The sequence below is a fragment of the Odocoileus virginianus genome, chromosome 32, assembly GCF_023699985.2.
Source record: "Odocoileus virginianus isolate 20LAN1187 ecotype Illinois chromosome 32, Ovbor_1.2, whole genome shotgun sequence".
NCBI lineage: Eukaryota > Metazoa > Chordata > Mammalia > Artiodactyla > Cervidae > Odocoileus > Odocoileus virginianus.
In genome coordinates, this window is record NC_069705.1 from 10,582,329 (window position 1) to 10,600,101 (window position 17,773).

Here is a 17,773-nt window from a genome sequence, read left to right on the forward strand (position 1 = left end):
GTGCTAATTATTTCACAATATATATCAAATCATTACATTGTACAGCTCAAACTTACACAATGTTACATATCAATTGTATTTTAATAAAGCTGGGCTTGGCTGCAGGGGAGGTAGCAGGGGGACAACAATGGAAAACAAAGATGAAAGATACAGTAAAAGAACCACAGGAACATTATCTGAGGTTCTGGGTTCCAAAGCTCCAAATTTGATTCTGTGGTTTGAGTCAGTAAATTTCCTGCTATGATTTAATTCAGTCTTCACTGAGTTTCTGTGAAATTTAAGAATACTGACTAAAATCCACAGAGTAAATTTTCATCCGTTAAAAAAGCGTAAGTGGACAGCTTCAGAAATATGATAGTATATTCACTATACTATCTACATTACCAGTGTTTGCTCCAGGGTTGTAAAGACAATTTGATGTCAAGGAATTTATCAACGTAACTCAGTACATGAACAAGTCAAAGGAAAATATGTAGTGATTATTTAAACAGCTATTGGAAAATACTTATAAAATTTTAAAACTATTTGTTCTTTTCTTCTTACTGATTACAATTAAAAGGATTCTCCATTAAATGAAAAACACTATCTATCCCAAGCCAACAGTCAAAATCACATATAACCCTGAAAGACTGCATGCATTCCCAGTCAGGTTAGCAATAAGACAAAGTACGCTATCATAATTATTATTTAAAATTATCCTGCAAGTTTTACCATTGCAATTACACAGGAAAAAAATTCATTGCAATTACACAGGAAAAAAATTCAAATTGTAAGTATCAGAAAGGAAATCAACTTTCTATCATTTACAGATAACAGCTTACCTAAAAAATTCTAATACAATAATAAAAATTTGTAACACTAAGCGTATGGCTGGTGACAAAGTAAATATACACAAGTGAACATATTTTTCTGACTATCAATAATAGCCAATAAAACATAAACAAAATAGCTTCTCTTACCAATAAAAACAAATTAAAAATGTAACATAACAAATTAGAAAACATAATAAGATAAATCTGTGTTATTCATAATAGCAATGAAAATATAAATTACCTAGGAATAACAAAAAAATGAAAAGGAGCTTTATAACTAAAGCTTTAAAACACAACCCCCAAGAAATTGAGAGACATACCATGTTCTTCTATTAGAAGACTAAATAATGTAAAGATGTCACTTTTTTCCCATTACAAATTTATAAATCTGATTTGATCCCAACCAAAATTCCAAAGTGCTTTTATTTTTAATTTTTTTTGGCACCTTGACAAAATGATCTCAAGTTTATCTGTAATAATAAATGAATATTAATAGTGAAGAAAACTATGAAAAAAGAATGAAGGGGCATTTATACAACCAAATATTAAAAATACATTATAAAACTGATAAAAACTAAAAGTCAATACTGACATATGAGAAGTCAGACCAATCAGTGGACATGATGTGAAAAAGCAGAAATCAAGCCCAAGTATATATAAAAATTTAATAAGCAATTTAAATAAGATTTCAAATTAAAAGATTATACTTGAGGTGTAGGCAAATAACAAATCATTCTTAAAAAAAGTAACATTAGAAGTCAGCATACAGTCATCATCTCTGAATGAATAAAATGATAAAAAGAAAAAAAGAATGCCAACCTCATACTATACACTCAAACTGGACTAATCAGAAGTATTTAAAAATTTTTAAATGTCCTAGAAAATAATACTCTGATACTATACTAAGAAAAGTATTTAAAATTTGAAAGTAAAGTCGGACCTTCTTTACTTTTCCTTTCTTAAAGGAAAAGATTAATAGATTTGTTTATATAAAAAGTAAACATGGAAAAAAATGCTAAAATCAAAAAAAAAGAGGCAAGTAATAAACTGGGCAAATAAATTTTAAAAATGTATTACATTAAGTTTTATATGACATAAGTTACAGCTCTTTAAAAACTGATAAGAAAAACACACCATTTTTTTAAATGAGCAAAGAATATTAACAAGCAAATCACAAAAAAAGGAATAAATATATGGAGACTAAAAAATTTAATGTCACTAGTAGTCAAGAAAGAGCAAAATAAAAAGAAAATGACCAATGAAAGTTTAAAAATAATAGTACCTAATCCTGATTACAATATAGAGAATTGAAACACTTACTATTGGAAACTGCTCAGAAAGTAAACAGGGAAAAACTTTTCTAAAGAGAAACTTGGCAAAACTATATATAAAACCTTAAACAATATTGTAAAGTAATTAGCCTTCAACTAATAAAAATAAATGAAAAAAAAAAACTTAAACATATTTCCCCATTAGGGTAGCCTTTAACCTCAGAAAACAACCAGGATGTTGTAAAATTTCTTAGAAAGTCCTTTACCTCAACATTTAACTCAGCAGCTGAGTTAATGGCACAGCAAAGTGAAAGTCACTCAGTCATGTCCAACTCTTTGCGACCCCATGGGCTATAGTCCACGGAATTCTCTAGGCCAGAATACTCGAGTGGGTAGCCTTTCCCTTCTCCAGGGGATCTTCCCAACCCAGGGACCAAAGCCAGGTCTCCTGCATTGCAGGCAGATTCTTTATCAGCTGAGCCACAAAGGAAGCCCATGGCAAAGGCAGACACAAAAACACAAGGGTCTAAGAATGAGGGACAACAGAATGGGAACTGAAAACTTGGTAGAAACTGAGGCAACCTAAGGGTCCCTCTGTCTTCTTCATGTGTCCCATGGTCCCATAATCAGTCAATTGTGTTCGCTCTTTCCTCCTCTGTTCTCCTATGAGTTGGTTTCTTCAACTTGTTCAACAATCCTGCACCCTTAGATCTCTCCTATATACCTTAAGCTTGCTATCACCCTTCTAGTCCTACATTATGGCATCTCTCAGAGACTTCTCAGTTTCAGCTCTACTCTTAACTGCCTTTCTTTACTTATGTATTAACCCCACAAATGGAATTAGGCCTAGCTCATCTCATCCAGAACCACTGGTAGTAACTCAGCAGCTAACTCCTGGCTCATGTCTGATCCAAACAGCTGTGGTCAGAGAAGCAGGCAGGAAGCATGGGGAGGACAAGCATTACAACACTTCTAGTACAGTCACATACGCATGTACACACACGTACACATGTACACACACACACACACACACACACACACACACACACTCCTGAAAGTTCCCTAAATGTCCCAGCAAGTAGTACCCTGGGTAATAAACTACAGTACATTGAAAGGGGGGTGGGGTAGGTGCCCAATATATTACAACATAGAAACAACAGGTTATAATACATGACTCTAAGGAAGAAATCAGAATAACAGAATTACAGCTTCTTTTTATGGATACAGAAGGTTCTTTAATGAAAATGTGGCAACTACCAAATTAGATGCAGATAATGAATATTCCAACTCAGTGACCATTATAAAAACTGATCATTTTTGTAGTTAAAGAAAGCATTATATGAAACTAACACAACACTGTAAATCAACTATATTCCAATAAAAATTTTAAATGAAAAGAAAGCTTTATATGGCTGTAAATCATCAGGAGGTATAGCCATTCTTAATTTTATTCTTGGTGGCTTTCTGTTTTTCCAAATCTCCACAATGAGTAGAGATTTCTTTTATAACCAGAAAAGAACCACTCGCTTTGTATAATGATATTTTTTTATTTCTTAAATTTTTACTTTGTTTAAAAAAACATTTTTATTACCTTTCCAACATCACATCTGGTGCCTTCATTCACCATGCCAGGATCTGGAACATCGGATCCAAGCTGGAAGTCCACACCCCAGCATTTGGTGCCTTTTCCAGGAGTCTGAATGATAGCAGGCACAACTCCGAATACAGGCAGTTGTTGTACATTCTCACATTGAAGCTTTCCACACAAAGCATTCCTGGAAAGAAAGAGAAATAATGCAAACTACAATGCATCTGGTGTAGATACAAAAGAAAAATTATATATTTTTCTACAGAGAGTTTATTTCTATTTAAATGAAGGGAATCTCAACAGAGAAAGTGTGTGACAGCAACAGAGATCAAAGTAGCTCTCTTTAACTATGGCAAAGAGAAGAGGTTAAGTGCGTGTAAAGACGCAAATTCTAGGGTACCAGGGGCGCTGATGCCGACACCTAAGAATCCCTCTTCACTATCTGCTTAGGGCTCAAAAAAGTCTAATAAAGTTGATTTTAAATGTGATATAATTCTATAAATGCTTTTACATAGAAAATAACAGAACTATACCGAAATTCAATGGTGTCTTTTTATTGAGTTATAATAAAGAGAAGTCAGATTTTGTAATGTTAAACAAGCTTGAAGGAACTCCATTACTCTTCGCTTGGCTAACCTACTTACTGAAAGACTCAATTCATTAGTCCATTAATTCACTAATTCAGTATTCAGTTCAGTTCAATTGCTCAGTCGTGTCTGACTCTTTGAGACCCCATGAATCGCAGCACGCCAAGCCTCCCTGTCCATCACCAACTCCCGGAGTCCACCCAAACCCATGCCCATCAAGTCAGTGATGCCATCCAACCATCTCATCCTCTGTCGTCCCCTTCTCCTCCTGCCCCCAATCCCTCCCAGCATCAGGGTCTTTTCCAATGAGTCAACTCTTCGCAAGAGGTGGCCAAAGTATTGTAGTTTCAGCTTCAGCATCAGTCCTTCCAATGAACATCCAGGACTGATCTCCTTTAGGATGGACTGGTTGGATCTCCTTGCAGTCCAAAGGACTCTCAAGAGTCTTCTCCAACACCATAGTTCAAATTCAGTACAAGAACTCTACAAAGACCTCCCTGACTACAATTCCTATTACCAAGGGTGTGCGAGTTAATGTTCTTCCTATATCTCTTCATGATACATTAAGTATCCCTAACGTCAGCTCTTAAGATGCTGCACAGAAATTTCCTTTTTAATTGCTTGTCTTTTGATCTAAGCACCTACCCTATTAAATCTCTCCTATAATATCACGACCAAGTCATTGTAGGATATGGTTTTTCAATTCCTCTAATTCATCACCTCCTAAATACTCTCACACTATCATAACATTATTTTACTTCCTAAGTTAACATCTTTCTATAACTTTTCCTCATTGGTCCCAGATGGTCGACATGAGACCACACAGATAATATCTTTTCTTTCCTCTACATGGCAACCTTTTAGGACAATTGTCATGCAGGTCCGAATGACTTACTTCACCAGGGCAATATTCTACAATTATTTCTCATACAACAAGGAAGCTCCCCTCTTAAGTATGTTCCAGTTTGTCTCACTACCTACTGAAGCACAGTGCTCGGAGTGGAACAGGAAACTTCAGTTACAGTCTGATTAGCAAAGAACAAGATGTACTGTCATTTACTTCACTGAGATATTATACTTCTATGAAGCCCAGGATGACAGTAGCTCTTGTGGAAACTACATTATATTACTGATGCCCTTGAATGTATCCTTAGCTAAAACCTCTATTTGATTTTTGCACATGCTGCTATTAAGCCTGCTCTTCCTTCCATCCTGCACTTAAGAGTTAAGTTCTTTTGCCCCAACTTGACATTTATTCCTTTTTTTTAATTAATTAATTTATTTATTTGGCTGCACCAGGTCTCAGTTGCAGCACTTGGGATCTTTAATTCTGGTATGCGGTATCTAGTTCCCTGACCAAGGATTGAACCCAGGCCCCCTGCATTGAGAGCAGAGAGTTTTAACCACTGGACCACCACAGAAGTCCCTATATTCATTCCTAAGTCACCATTTACTTATGAGGCAACCTGAGAAAAGTGCTTAAACTTTCTGAAGTTCAGTTTCTTCATCTGAAAAACAAGAGCTAAATAATGATGCCTATGTCACATGTAAGCATGCATGCTAAGTTGCTTCAGTCAAGCCCAACTCTTTGCAACCCTATAAACTATGTAGCCTGCCAGGCTTCTCAGACCATTGAAATCTCCAGGCAAGAATAAAGGAGTGGGTTGCCATGCCCTTCTTCAGGGGATCTTCCCAACCCAGGGATCAAACCCGGTCTCCTGCATTGGAGGCATATTCTTCACCATCTGAGCCACCAGGGAAGCCCCAATGTCACATAGTTAGTTACAGTTAGTTATGAAAACCTCTACAACAAAGCATATAATAAAACAGATCTCAGTTAGCATCTATTGGAACCTACCAAAATTCATTTTTCTAAAACGTACTCAATGTCTAATGTATAGTCTTGGTGACATATTAGAGTTAAAAGAAAATGGCTGATTCATGTTGAGGTTTGATAGAAAACAACAAAATTCTGTAAAGCAATTATCCTTCAATAAAAAATAAATTAAAAAAAATAAATAAATACTCTTAATATATTTTTAAAAATCGATCACAAATCATTAAAAGGATAGCAACTTCAACAGAAAAATAATAGCAATGATGCAAATATGCAATTCACAAAATAAGAAATGCAAACAGCCAATAAAGCTAAGAGATGCTTACTGTTATATTCATTTAAATATTATCTTGCAAGCACCAATAGAAAAACTGCTTCAGGCAAATAGTCATATAAGCAAATGAAATGTTTATGTGACAAATACTGCCAAAAAAAAAAAATTCCAAAGTAGAGACTTTGGTAATAATAAAAGATTCAGTTCCTTCAGAAGACATATAACAATCCTAAATGTGTATGCACCTAATAAGATAAGCACCAAAGAACACACTTTAAAACACATACAAGAAGAATTTACAGAACTAAAAGAAGTAGACAACTTCATAATCATAGGTGGAGATCTACACATATCCCTCTCAGAAACTGAAGGGGAAACAGATAAATATGCACATACACCCAAAATATAGAAGATTTGAATATGACAATTAATTAACTTGACATTTATGGAACAATATATCCAACAGCAGCAGAATACTTTGCTTTTTAATTGACATGGAACAGTCACCAAAACAGGCCATACACTGGACAGTAATTCACATCCCAACAAATTGAAAGGAACTGAAATCACACAAGTATGTTTTCAATGTAATTAAATTAGAAACCAAAAACAAACAGAAAACCAGAATACTTCCAAATACTTGGAAATTAGCAATACATTTTCAATAACTCATGAGTCAAAGGAGAAATCACAATGTAACTGAGAAAATACTATGAAATGAAGAATAAGGAAAACAAAATATATCAAATTCAATGAAAAAGAAGCATGCAACTTTTTAAGCTGGTCACACTTCCTTCAACTTTCAAATTGCTACTTTTCTCATTTTGATTTAGCCTAATTATGTTAGTCAAGATGGATCAAACTCCCCAAAATGCAGGGAAGAGTCTTCCTTGGTTTTTCTTAAACGTCATAAAAGAATCTTGAAAGTGCTGTGCTTATGACAGGGTTTGTATCTGACTTTCCCTTTATCTAGAAAATTACCTATTACAGCATCTATCTTATACTAAGGCAGTATCATTTTTAAATGATTGTTCTTGCTAAGGCAATAGTAAGGCAATAAAGCCTTCCCATGCAATTTAAATATACAAAAAAATTCCCCAGAAAGAGTGCTAGAACAAGTTTTGAGACTACTCAAGATAGTCATATACCCTCTTTTGAAATACTTTCTTGTTTTTCTAACTACTTTCAACCTACTCTGTTTTCTGTATCAAGAAAGATATATTGTAAATACTCTATGAAATAGCTTCTATGAATAATTAATTTGTAAAGAATTAGAACAACATAAATTGACTAACATTTTTTTTTAAGCACATGGCATTAGGCAACTCTGTAAGAGGGACATCCGATCCTGTGAAGGAAGCTGAGGAAGGCTTAGTTCAGTTCAGTTCAGTCACTCAGTCGTGTCCGACTCTTTGCGATCCCATGAACTGCAGCACGCCAGGCCTCCCTGTCCATCACCAACTCCCAGAGTCCACCCAAAACCATGTCCATTGAGTCAGTGATGCCATCTAACCATCTCATCCTCTGTCATCCCCTTCTCCTGCCCTCAATCTTTCCCAGCACCAGGGACTTTTCAAATGAGTCAGCTCTTCGCATCAAGTGGCCAAAGGATTGGAGTTTCAGCTTCAGCATCAGGCCTTCCAATGAACACCCAGGACTGATCTCCTCTAGGATGGACTGGTTGGATCTCCTTGCACTCCAAGGGACTCTCAAGAGTCTTCTCCAACAACACACTTCAAAAGCATCAATTCTTCGGCTCTCAGCTTTCTTTATAGTCCAACTCTCACATCCATATATGACCACTGGGAAAATCATAGCCTTGACTAGACAGACCTTTGTTGGCAAAGTAATGTCTCTGCTTTTTAATATCCTGTCTAGGTTGGTCATAACTTGCCTTCCAAGGAGTAAGCGTCTTTTAATTTCATGGCTACAGTCACCATCTGCAGTGATTTTGGAGCCCAGAAAAATAGTCAGCCACTGTTTCCCATGAAGTGATGGGACTGGATGCCATGATGTTAATTTTCTGAATGTTGAGTTTTCAAGCCAACCTTTTCACTCTCCTTTTTCACTTTCATCAAGAGGCTCTTTAGTTCTTCTTCACTTTCTGCCATAAGGGTGGTGTCATCTGCATATCTGAGGTTATTGATATTTCTCCCAGCAATCTTAATTCCAGCTTGTGTTTCCTCCAGCCCAGCGTTTCTCATGATGTACTCTGCATATAAGTTAAATAAGTAGGGTGACAATATACAGCCTTGACATAATCCTTGTCCTATTTGGAACCAGTCTGTTGTTCCATGTCCAGTTCTAACTGCTGCTTCCTGGCCTGCATACAGGTTTCTCAAGAGGCAGGTCAGATGATCTAGTATTCCTATCTCCTTCAGAATTTTTCCACAGTTTATTGTGATCCACACAGCCAAAAGCTTTGGCGTAGTCAATAAAGCAGAAATAGACGTTTTTCTGGAACTCTTTTGCTTTTTCGATAATCCAGTGGATGTTGGCAATTTGATCTCTGGTTCCTCTGCCTTTCTAAATCCAGCTTGAACATCTGGAAGTTCACGGTTCACATATTGCTAAAGCCTGGCTTAGAGAATTTTAAGCATTACTTTACTAGCGTGTGAGATGAGTACAATTGTGTGGTAGTTTGAGCATTGTTTGGCATTGCCTTTCTTAAGGATTGGAATGCAAACTGATTTTCCCAGTCCTGTGGCCACTGCTGAGTTTTCCAAATTTGCTGGCATATTGAGTGCAGCACTTTCACAGCACTGTCTTTCAGGATTTGAAATAGCTCAACTGGAATTCCATCACTGCCACTAGCTTTGTTTGTAGTGATGCTTCCTAAGGCCCACTTGACTTCACATTCCAGGATGTCTGGCTCTAGCTGAGTGATCACACAATCGTGATTATGTGGATTGTGAAGATCTTTTTTGTACAGTTCTGTGTATTCTTGCTACCTCTTCTTAATATCTTCTGCTTCTGTTAGGTCCCTACCATTTCTGTCCTTTATTGAGACCATCTTTGCATGAAATGTTCCCTTGGTATCCCTAATTTTCTTGAAGAGATCTCTAGTCTTTCCCATTCTACTGTTTTCCTCTATTTCTTTGCATTGATCGCTGAGGAAGGCTTTCTTATCTCTCCTTGCTATTCTTCTATCTTAGAGGAATTAGTTAAAATGAGATCTGGCAGAGACAGAAGGGCAAACTAAGCAGAAGGAATAGCACATGCCAAGGGCCTGTGGCAGAGGGCCAGATCAGTAGAGTGGAAGTATTTCTCAACATTTAATGGCTCAGTAGAGAAAGATGAGCCTACAAATAAATACATTAAAGAAGCATCCAGAAACAGAGAAAAATACTAGAAGAGCATTCCACACAAAAGCCAAGGAAAGGGGCTTCTTCAAGGAGAAAATGGACAACATAGATGAATGCTACTGAAAGGTCCAGAAGCTTGAAGACCTAAAGATACTCTGTTAGATTTAGGAACATGGATGACATGGTTGCTATTTCTTCTTCATGAGCAGTTTTACCTCAGTTGCTTGGTTATTAACTAACAGAGTAGGAGGTGAAGTGGGTAGAAGAGAAGCACAGCATTATGTATTTAATTTTTTTGGCTTTTTACAACCATTTTTAGAATAAAAATATGAATATTACAAAAAACAAAATAATTGATACAGAATGTTAGCACTGCAACAGGTATAATACAGTCTAGTGAGTTTATTCTCTAGAGCCCCATGGCTTCATGGTCAAAGCCTCTGGGTGAACCTCAGGTGGCAGGAATTTCCTGCCCTCAAATCCACCAGAAGAGCTCCATTCAGAATGATTTATATGTTTAGATACCTACATTTATCTATCCGTGTATCTGGAAAGCACAGTATTAGAGACCAACTCCAATTCTGTAAAATTAACGTTAGTGTGTGCGTGTACAGTGCAAGAAGCAAAATAAAGGAAGATGTACATACACTGAAATTAGTGGACATATATAGAAAGAGAGATCATGATAACTTTTCTCTTGTTTATAACTTTGCAATATTATTTTTCACGATGTGCAAATGTTATAGAAACAAAAACGTTTTCTTTTTTTTTTTTCCATTTATTTTTATTAGTTGGAGGCTAATTACTTTACATCATTGCAGTGGTTTTTGTCATACATTGAAATGAATTAGCCATGGATTTACATGTAAAAACATTTTCTAATTAATTACTTAAAAATTATATAGAGCCAGAAGAAAATTATGAAGTTCTGAATTAATTCTGCAGGTACCTTTATATAGGGGTTTAGCAGCATAATCTTTTAACAAGAGGAAAAAGAAGAAGAACGTTTATTTGAGGTTCTTACTACAGAACAAGAATAAACAAAAGTGACGTTGTAAAAAACATTACATTTTAGACAGGTAATGTCAAAAGCTATGAATTATTTTACCATTCCTATTCAGTCTCTCTGAAGCCATGTTTTACAAAATTGTAAGTCTGAAAAGTTATATATTTAAGAGGAGAAAGCAGTCACAAGGAGCTATAAAACTTCCTACAGATGACTGATATCACATTCTTTCACGTGCTTTTCTTATTTTTTTTGCCTCCACTTACCCAATGGCACACTTCTTGTATTCATTGCCAGAGAAACCACAATTGCCAAATCTGTCACCTTTGGAATTCACATCAAGGAAACATTCCTTTGGGGCAGCCTTGGCTTCTGTAACATCAAAAAAAAATTTTTTTGGTACACCTGAAACCAACACAACACTGTAAATCAACTATACTAAAAAAAAATTTTTTTTAATTTTTAATGTTTTTAAGACTTGGCAATTTAATTCAGAAATAAAAGCATTTGCCACAACAGTCCATATGCCTGGATGAACTGCCTCAACAACCATGAAAAGATTTCAGAACCTACAGGTGAAACATTTTGCTCCCACATTTATAACTAACAACAAAATGTAAAGATAAAGCCTGGTTGGTACTTAAATGCTAGCATGGACTCGAACACTCAAGTCCTCAAAGAAGTGTCATTAAAGAAGAAGAAATTATAAATAAATCAAAAACCATGCACAGTATGGCAGCACTTTCAGTCTACTTATTTTCACTGTTCTCACAGCTCCACTGCACCCCTGGTTAGATCAGGCTGGGGAGGGTTGTCGAAAACACTGCCAGCTATTATTTTTCACACAGGGATCAAACCTGCATCTCCTGCATTGGCAGGTGGATTCTTTACCACTGAGCCAACAGGGCAGCCCAATTTACCATATATGGAAGCTTAATTTAGGTATTAATTAAACTGACAAACAGCCATGACACTGACAAAGTATCAATCCATTCTTGTTTTCTTGTATTTTATATGTGTATCTTTTAATGCTCAACTTTGCCACTTATATATATTCCTAAAATATTTTATTTGGAAATATTTTGCAGCCAAAATGGTAGTACTTTCCATATAATGATGGAAATTCATGTGTCTATCTTACACACCTGGTACAATATTGTTCAGTTTAAAAGAAAATGGACATGCACTGCAAGGAGATGGAATAAAAAAGAGGCAGAGATGAAGTAATCTGAAAATGGATGCAGAATACTTGCACAGGATAAATATCACATGGCAATAACCCTAGCAAAACACACATGCTCACATCTATATAAGAAAATGCAGATAAATTAATAACAACCCCCTATCTGTAATTACTTTTTTGGTCTGCAATAACCTGCTCATCAGGGCTATCCCTGTGGCTCAGCAGTAAAGAATTCACCTGCAATTCAGAAGATGCAGAGACACGGGCTCAATCCATGGGTTGAGAAGATTCCCTGGAGGAGGAAATGGCAATCCACCCCAGTATTCTTGCCTAGAGAAGCCCATGGACAGAGAAGCCCACTGGACTACCGTCCATGAGGTTGCAAAAGAGTCAGACACAACTGAGTGACTAAACAGCAACAAACCTGGCCATTAGTGCAAAATATTGATTTGGCCAAAAAAGTTTGTTCAGGTTTTTCCATAACATCTTGGAGAAAAACAAATTAACTTTTTGGACAAACCAATATATCAGAGGGCTTCCCTGGTGTTCAGATGGTAAAGAATCCGCCTGCAATGCAGGAGACCTGGGTTTGATCCCTGGGTTGGGAAGGTCCCCTGGAGAAGGGCATGACAACCCACTCCAGTATTCTTGCCTGGAAAATTCCATGGACAGAGGAGCCTGGTGGGCTACAGTCTATGGGGGCACAAAGAGTTGGACACGACTGAGCAGGTCTCTCCTGAGAGGGTCTCTCCTTAGTCCCTATCTGGTCAAAGTTTCCATGATTCCCTCCTTGGATTTAATTTGCTAGAGCAGCTCACAGAACTCAGAGAAACTTTTACTCACTAGATTACTGGTTTATTATCAAAGAATATATCAATAATTCAGGAACAGCCAGATGGAAGAGATGCACAGGGCAAGGTATGGAGAAAGGGGCTTGGAGGTTCCAGGCTCTCTTCCTGCCTCTCCGTAAGTTCAGTAAGTCCCAAGCTCTCCAAACTGTCCTTTCCGGTTTTTACAGAGGCTTCATTATATGGGCAAATTGATTAAACCACTGGCCACTGGAGAGTAACTCCATCTCCGATCCCTCTCCTCTCCCTAGAGGAAGTTCCAACCACTAACCACAGGGTTTGTTCTCTGGCAACCAGCCCATCTTTAGGTTACTAAGGGGTTTGCCAAAAAGTCCCCTGATTGACATAACAAAAGACACCTTCAAGGCTCTTACCATTTGGAAAATTCCAAAGATATTAGGAGTTCGTGCCAGGAACTGAACAAAGACAAATTTTTTTATTTGTTTGTTATAAATCACAAGATTACAAGAGTCAACACAGTTCTACCTAAAATTATAATTAATCCATATTAAGAAGATGGAGAATGAAAAATGAACATGAGTAGGGTTAAGAGTTGACAAGTGTTGGGATAAGAGAAGGGAAGAAATTTAATCCTTATCCTCCACAGTGAAAAATTAACATTTAACACCTAGAATGGAAAAATAAAAAAAGTAGCATGACCAAGGAATTATCTAAAGACCTAGAGCCAGTAACAAAGTAATTAGCAGAAGGGAGGAAGAAAAGGTTAAAGTGGTGGCCTTCATGGATGGACTATTAAGTGGGAGTACTTTGATGAGTGCGTGCTCAGTCGTGCAACCCCATGGTCTGTAGCCTGCCAGGCTCTTCTGTTCATGGAATTTTCCAGGAGAGAATACTGGAGTGGGTTGCCATTTCCTACTCCAGGGGACCTTCCAGACAGAGAGATTGAACCCTCATCTTTTGCATCTCCCGTATTTGCAGGTGGGTTCTTTTATCACAGCACCACCTGGGAAGCCCAGAAGTACATTTTACTTTTTCATAAAACCTTGATGAATAATTTGACTCTATAATCTAGTGGATGTATAACTTTGATAAAAAAAAAACATGTTTTTAAGACACACAAAATAAATAAATATATATATATATATATATATATATATATACACACTACTAGGAAAAGAATGGATTCCAATTATATAACACAATACTCTAATGCTCTGTGATCTAAATACAGCAATATAGACAGAATGCAAAAACATTTTGAGTGAACAATGAAAAGAGAAGACCCATGTGTATATCCCCATACTATTTACATGAGTTTATTAAAGCTAAAATACAATACTGTGCATGTATATATACATATATATGTTAATATACACAGGATAGAGTGGTGAGAAAGTAAAAGCAAAAATCACCAAATGAACTTGGACACATCAAATTCATGACCTTGACTGCCTATGGAGAAGGAAAGATGGAGACGTGATAGGAGACAGGAAACAGAACTTCAATTTTAGCAAAAATGTTCAATTTTCATTTTTAACAACTAAAACAAAAAATATATAAATAAAAGCAAAGCAATCAATATAAAAAAAATATCTTACTTGAGCCAAAGATGACTTGACACTGAGCATCATAATATTGGCACATGCCATTGTAACAATAGGCTTTGTTATTCTGGCAAGGATACCCATTCTGAATAAAAACATCTGGCTGACAGAACTGAGAAGAACCATTGCAATACTCCGGAACATCACATTCGTTGGTTTTTCCTCGGCACAAAGTGCCTCCTGGACGGAACTAGGATAATAGGATTGAAATTGAACAGGAATATCAGGAAAATTCCCACAAATTAACCAAATTTGAAACCACAGTATGTATATCTATAAGAAGGTCTAACAAAAACAGAAGATTAAATAACCCAATAGAACAGTGAACAAAGGCCAATAACAAGAAATTTATAAAAGGCATGAAATATGGAAAATGAAAAAAGCAGAGCATCATAGATGACCAAAAGAAATGCAAATTAAACAAAGATATAAAAGCACTTTACACCTATCAAACTAACCTGGATTATAACACTGGCTAACAACAAATGTTTAATAAGCGAAGTCAAAATGTTAGTCGCTCAGTCGTGTCTGCCTCTTTGTAACCCCATGAACTGCAGCCCACCAGGCTCCTCTGTCCATGGGATTCTCCAGGCAAGAATACTGGAGAGGGTTGCCATTTCCTTCTCCAGGGGATCTTCCCGACTTCGGGATCGAACCTGGGTCTCCTACATTGCAGGCAGACACTTTACCATCTGAGCCACCAAGGAAGACATGTTAGTAAGAGAAAACAAAAATAATGATTATATAGTATAATCAATACTGTACACTGCACAGTTATCAGTGCATTGATTACAGTGGCAAATACAGACTGGCACATCTGTAGACAGTATAAAAATGTCTGTCAAAATTTTCACATGCATACTCTGTTCCAGCAATTCTACTTATAAGCAAAAATTGGAAGCAATCTAAATGTCCATCATTAGTTGACCAGATAAAGAAATTATGGTACAGCCATATAAAGGAACACTAACTGTATAAACCTAAAGAACTAAATGAATAGAAGAAAATCAATAGTATATTACTGAAAAAAGAGCATAGTAAAAATACGTATACCCATGTTTATCCACTTACACACACACACACACACACACACACACACACACACACACATTCATATTTACATAGGAAAAAGTGACTAATACATTATCAACAATGGCTAAATGAAGGGGATAAAATGACAGACAGTCTTTCAGTGTCAACTTTCTATTGTTGAATTTTTAATGAAAAACACAGGTCACTCATAAATCAGAAAAAAAAATGTTCCTACTTAGGAAAAAAATCTCTAGACCATTTGCCATATAAGAAGATGATACAAAACTGCAAACAAGTATCATAAAATTTTCCATCTAGTCATGTAATAAAAATAGTGCTCTCTTACAGATCAGAGAAAACCAATTTTGATACAGGCACATTTTTCCTTTTCCTATTTTTTTTTTTTCCCAAATAGGGAGGAATTCCGTACCCGACAGTCTTGACAACAGGCACCATATGCACATTCAGCAAATGATTTAAGTTTACAGGTCTTTCCTTCACAGCAAGGATCCGATTCACATTCCTGAGAAGAGAAAAAGACTGTCAATAAAGAAATTATTGCCATCAAGACTCATTAACAAAATTCTTCCTTTCAACCTATGCTTCTTTCTAACCTGGCTGTAAGAGGTACTCTGGAGACAAGTCACTTACTATCCTTCTGGATTTATCAGCGACTCTTCAGCTATTATCTAGGTCTCAACAGTATTTCAAAGGACTGAGAGTATGTGTCTTAGTCTGCTGGGATTACCAGAACAAGATACCATAGACTAATGACTTAAACAAAAGAAATTTATTATGTCACAGCTCTGGAGGTTAGAGACCCAAGATCAAAGTCCTAGCCAATTCAGTTTCTGGCACAGACTTGCAGACAGATCCTGGCTTGCAGACAGATGTCTCCTCGCTGAGTGCTCACATGGCCTTTCTTCAGAGCATGTGTCAAGAGATGGGAGCAAGCAAGCTCTTTTTCATAAGAACATTAATCCTATCAGATTAAGACCCACCCTTATGACCTCATTTAATCTTAATTACTTTCCTGGAGGTCCCTTCTCCAAATACAGATATACTTGGGGGTTAGGGTTTCAACACATGGATTTGTGGAACACAAACATTCAATCTATTACAGTATGTTTAATGATCACAGGAAATTGTGAAAGTCACTCAGTCGTGTCCGACTCTTTGCGACCCCATGGACTATACGGTCTGTGGAATTCTCCCAATCAGAATACTGGAGTGGGTAGCCCGTTCCTTCTCCCATTTCCACAGGAAATTAAGCATCCATAAATGCACTTTCTTCATGCTCAGGGTCTGATTTCTCTGCAGGGTAGGTTTTTACCCACGTGGACATTATGCTGCATGACTTCCCTCACCCCACTTTGGGCCACCATGGCTCTCCACTCCCACCCTCCAACCTCCCACCCAGACACAGCTTCTCTCCTATGTTGAAACTAATGTCTTGAGGTCTAAATTGTTTGTGAAAGGAAGGAGAAAGGAGGAGGAGGGCAAGGAGGCAAGAAGGAGGTAGGGGAAATAAGCTTTAATTATTAAAGAATATTTATTTTCCTATGTTACAGAATTCTAGGATGATGGGGTTTTTTTCCTTTCAGAACCATAAATCTGCTGTTCTATTGCATTCTGGCCCCCAAATCAGCCACTATTAATCTATTTGTTCCAGATTTTCTTCTGACTTCTTCCCTTATTTTCTGTTTATCTCAGCACTTTAATTACAATGTACCCATGATCAATCTTTGTAATGATTCTGACTTGGCTTTACTTAGTGTTTTGGAATTGTAACTCAATGTTTTCTGTTAAATATGGGAAATTCTCAGCCATTATTTCTTTGAATACTTTTCTTTTCTCCTTCTCCCTCTCCTCTTGAGATTTCACTTATAATTCCATTAGGCTAGTTGATATTGCTTACATGTCCCTGATATTCTGTTCATTTTTTTTTTAATCTTTTCTCTTTTTCCTTTAGATGTGGATTATTTCTTTTGTTCTACTTTATGTTCATTTACTCTTTTTCTGCCATCTTACTCTGCTATTAATTATATCCATGAATCTCACTTTTTAAACTTTTTGGTAAGTTTTATAATTTCCATTTGGTTCTTTATTATACATTTCTCTGCTGAGATTCATCTCTCTACTCATGAAGACCATATTTTTCTTTAATTCTCTGATGATAAAGACTGGAATATAATTCATGGAAGCTTTATTCATAATAGCAAAATACTAGAAACAACCTAGATATCTTTTAATGGATGAATAGTTTAACAAACATCAGATAGGCCCTTTGTGCTAGTGGAAATACCAGCCTAAACATTTTTCCAAATCTCTGAAGTAACATCCATACAATGGACTGTTACTCCCCAATAAAAAGTAATGAAACAACAACATAGACTGACCTCAAAAACATTATGCTTAGTGAGAAAAGTCAGCCTCAAAAGGTTATATGTTGTATGATTCCATTA

The 17,773-nt window shown here is 36.5% G+C and overlaps 1 protein-coding gene across 1 annotated transcript in view; it reads right to left on the reverse strand.

The window, feature by feature from the left end:
* Positions 1 to 17,773, reverse strand: part of ADAM9 (ADAM metallopeptidase domain 9) — a 92,883-nt gene that overhangs the window by 20,643 nt on the left and 54,467 nt on the right. Inside the window, exons 13-16 of the mRNA XM_020876267.2 lie at positions 15,739 to 15,831; positions 14,271 to 14,466; positions 10,947 to 11,052; positions 3,675 to 3,858 (exon numbers count right to left, since the gene is read on the reverse strand). Of these exons, the coding sequence (XP_020731926.2) occupies positions 3,675 to 3,858; positions 10,947 to 11,052; positions 14,271 to 14,466; positions 15,739 to 15,831 (579 nt within the window). The remainder of the gene's footprint in view (positions 1 to 3,674; positions 3,859 to 10,946; positions 11,053 to 14,270; positions 14,467 to 15,738; positions 15,832 to 17,773) is intronic.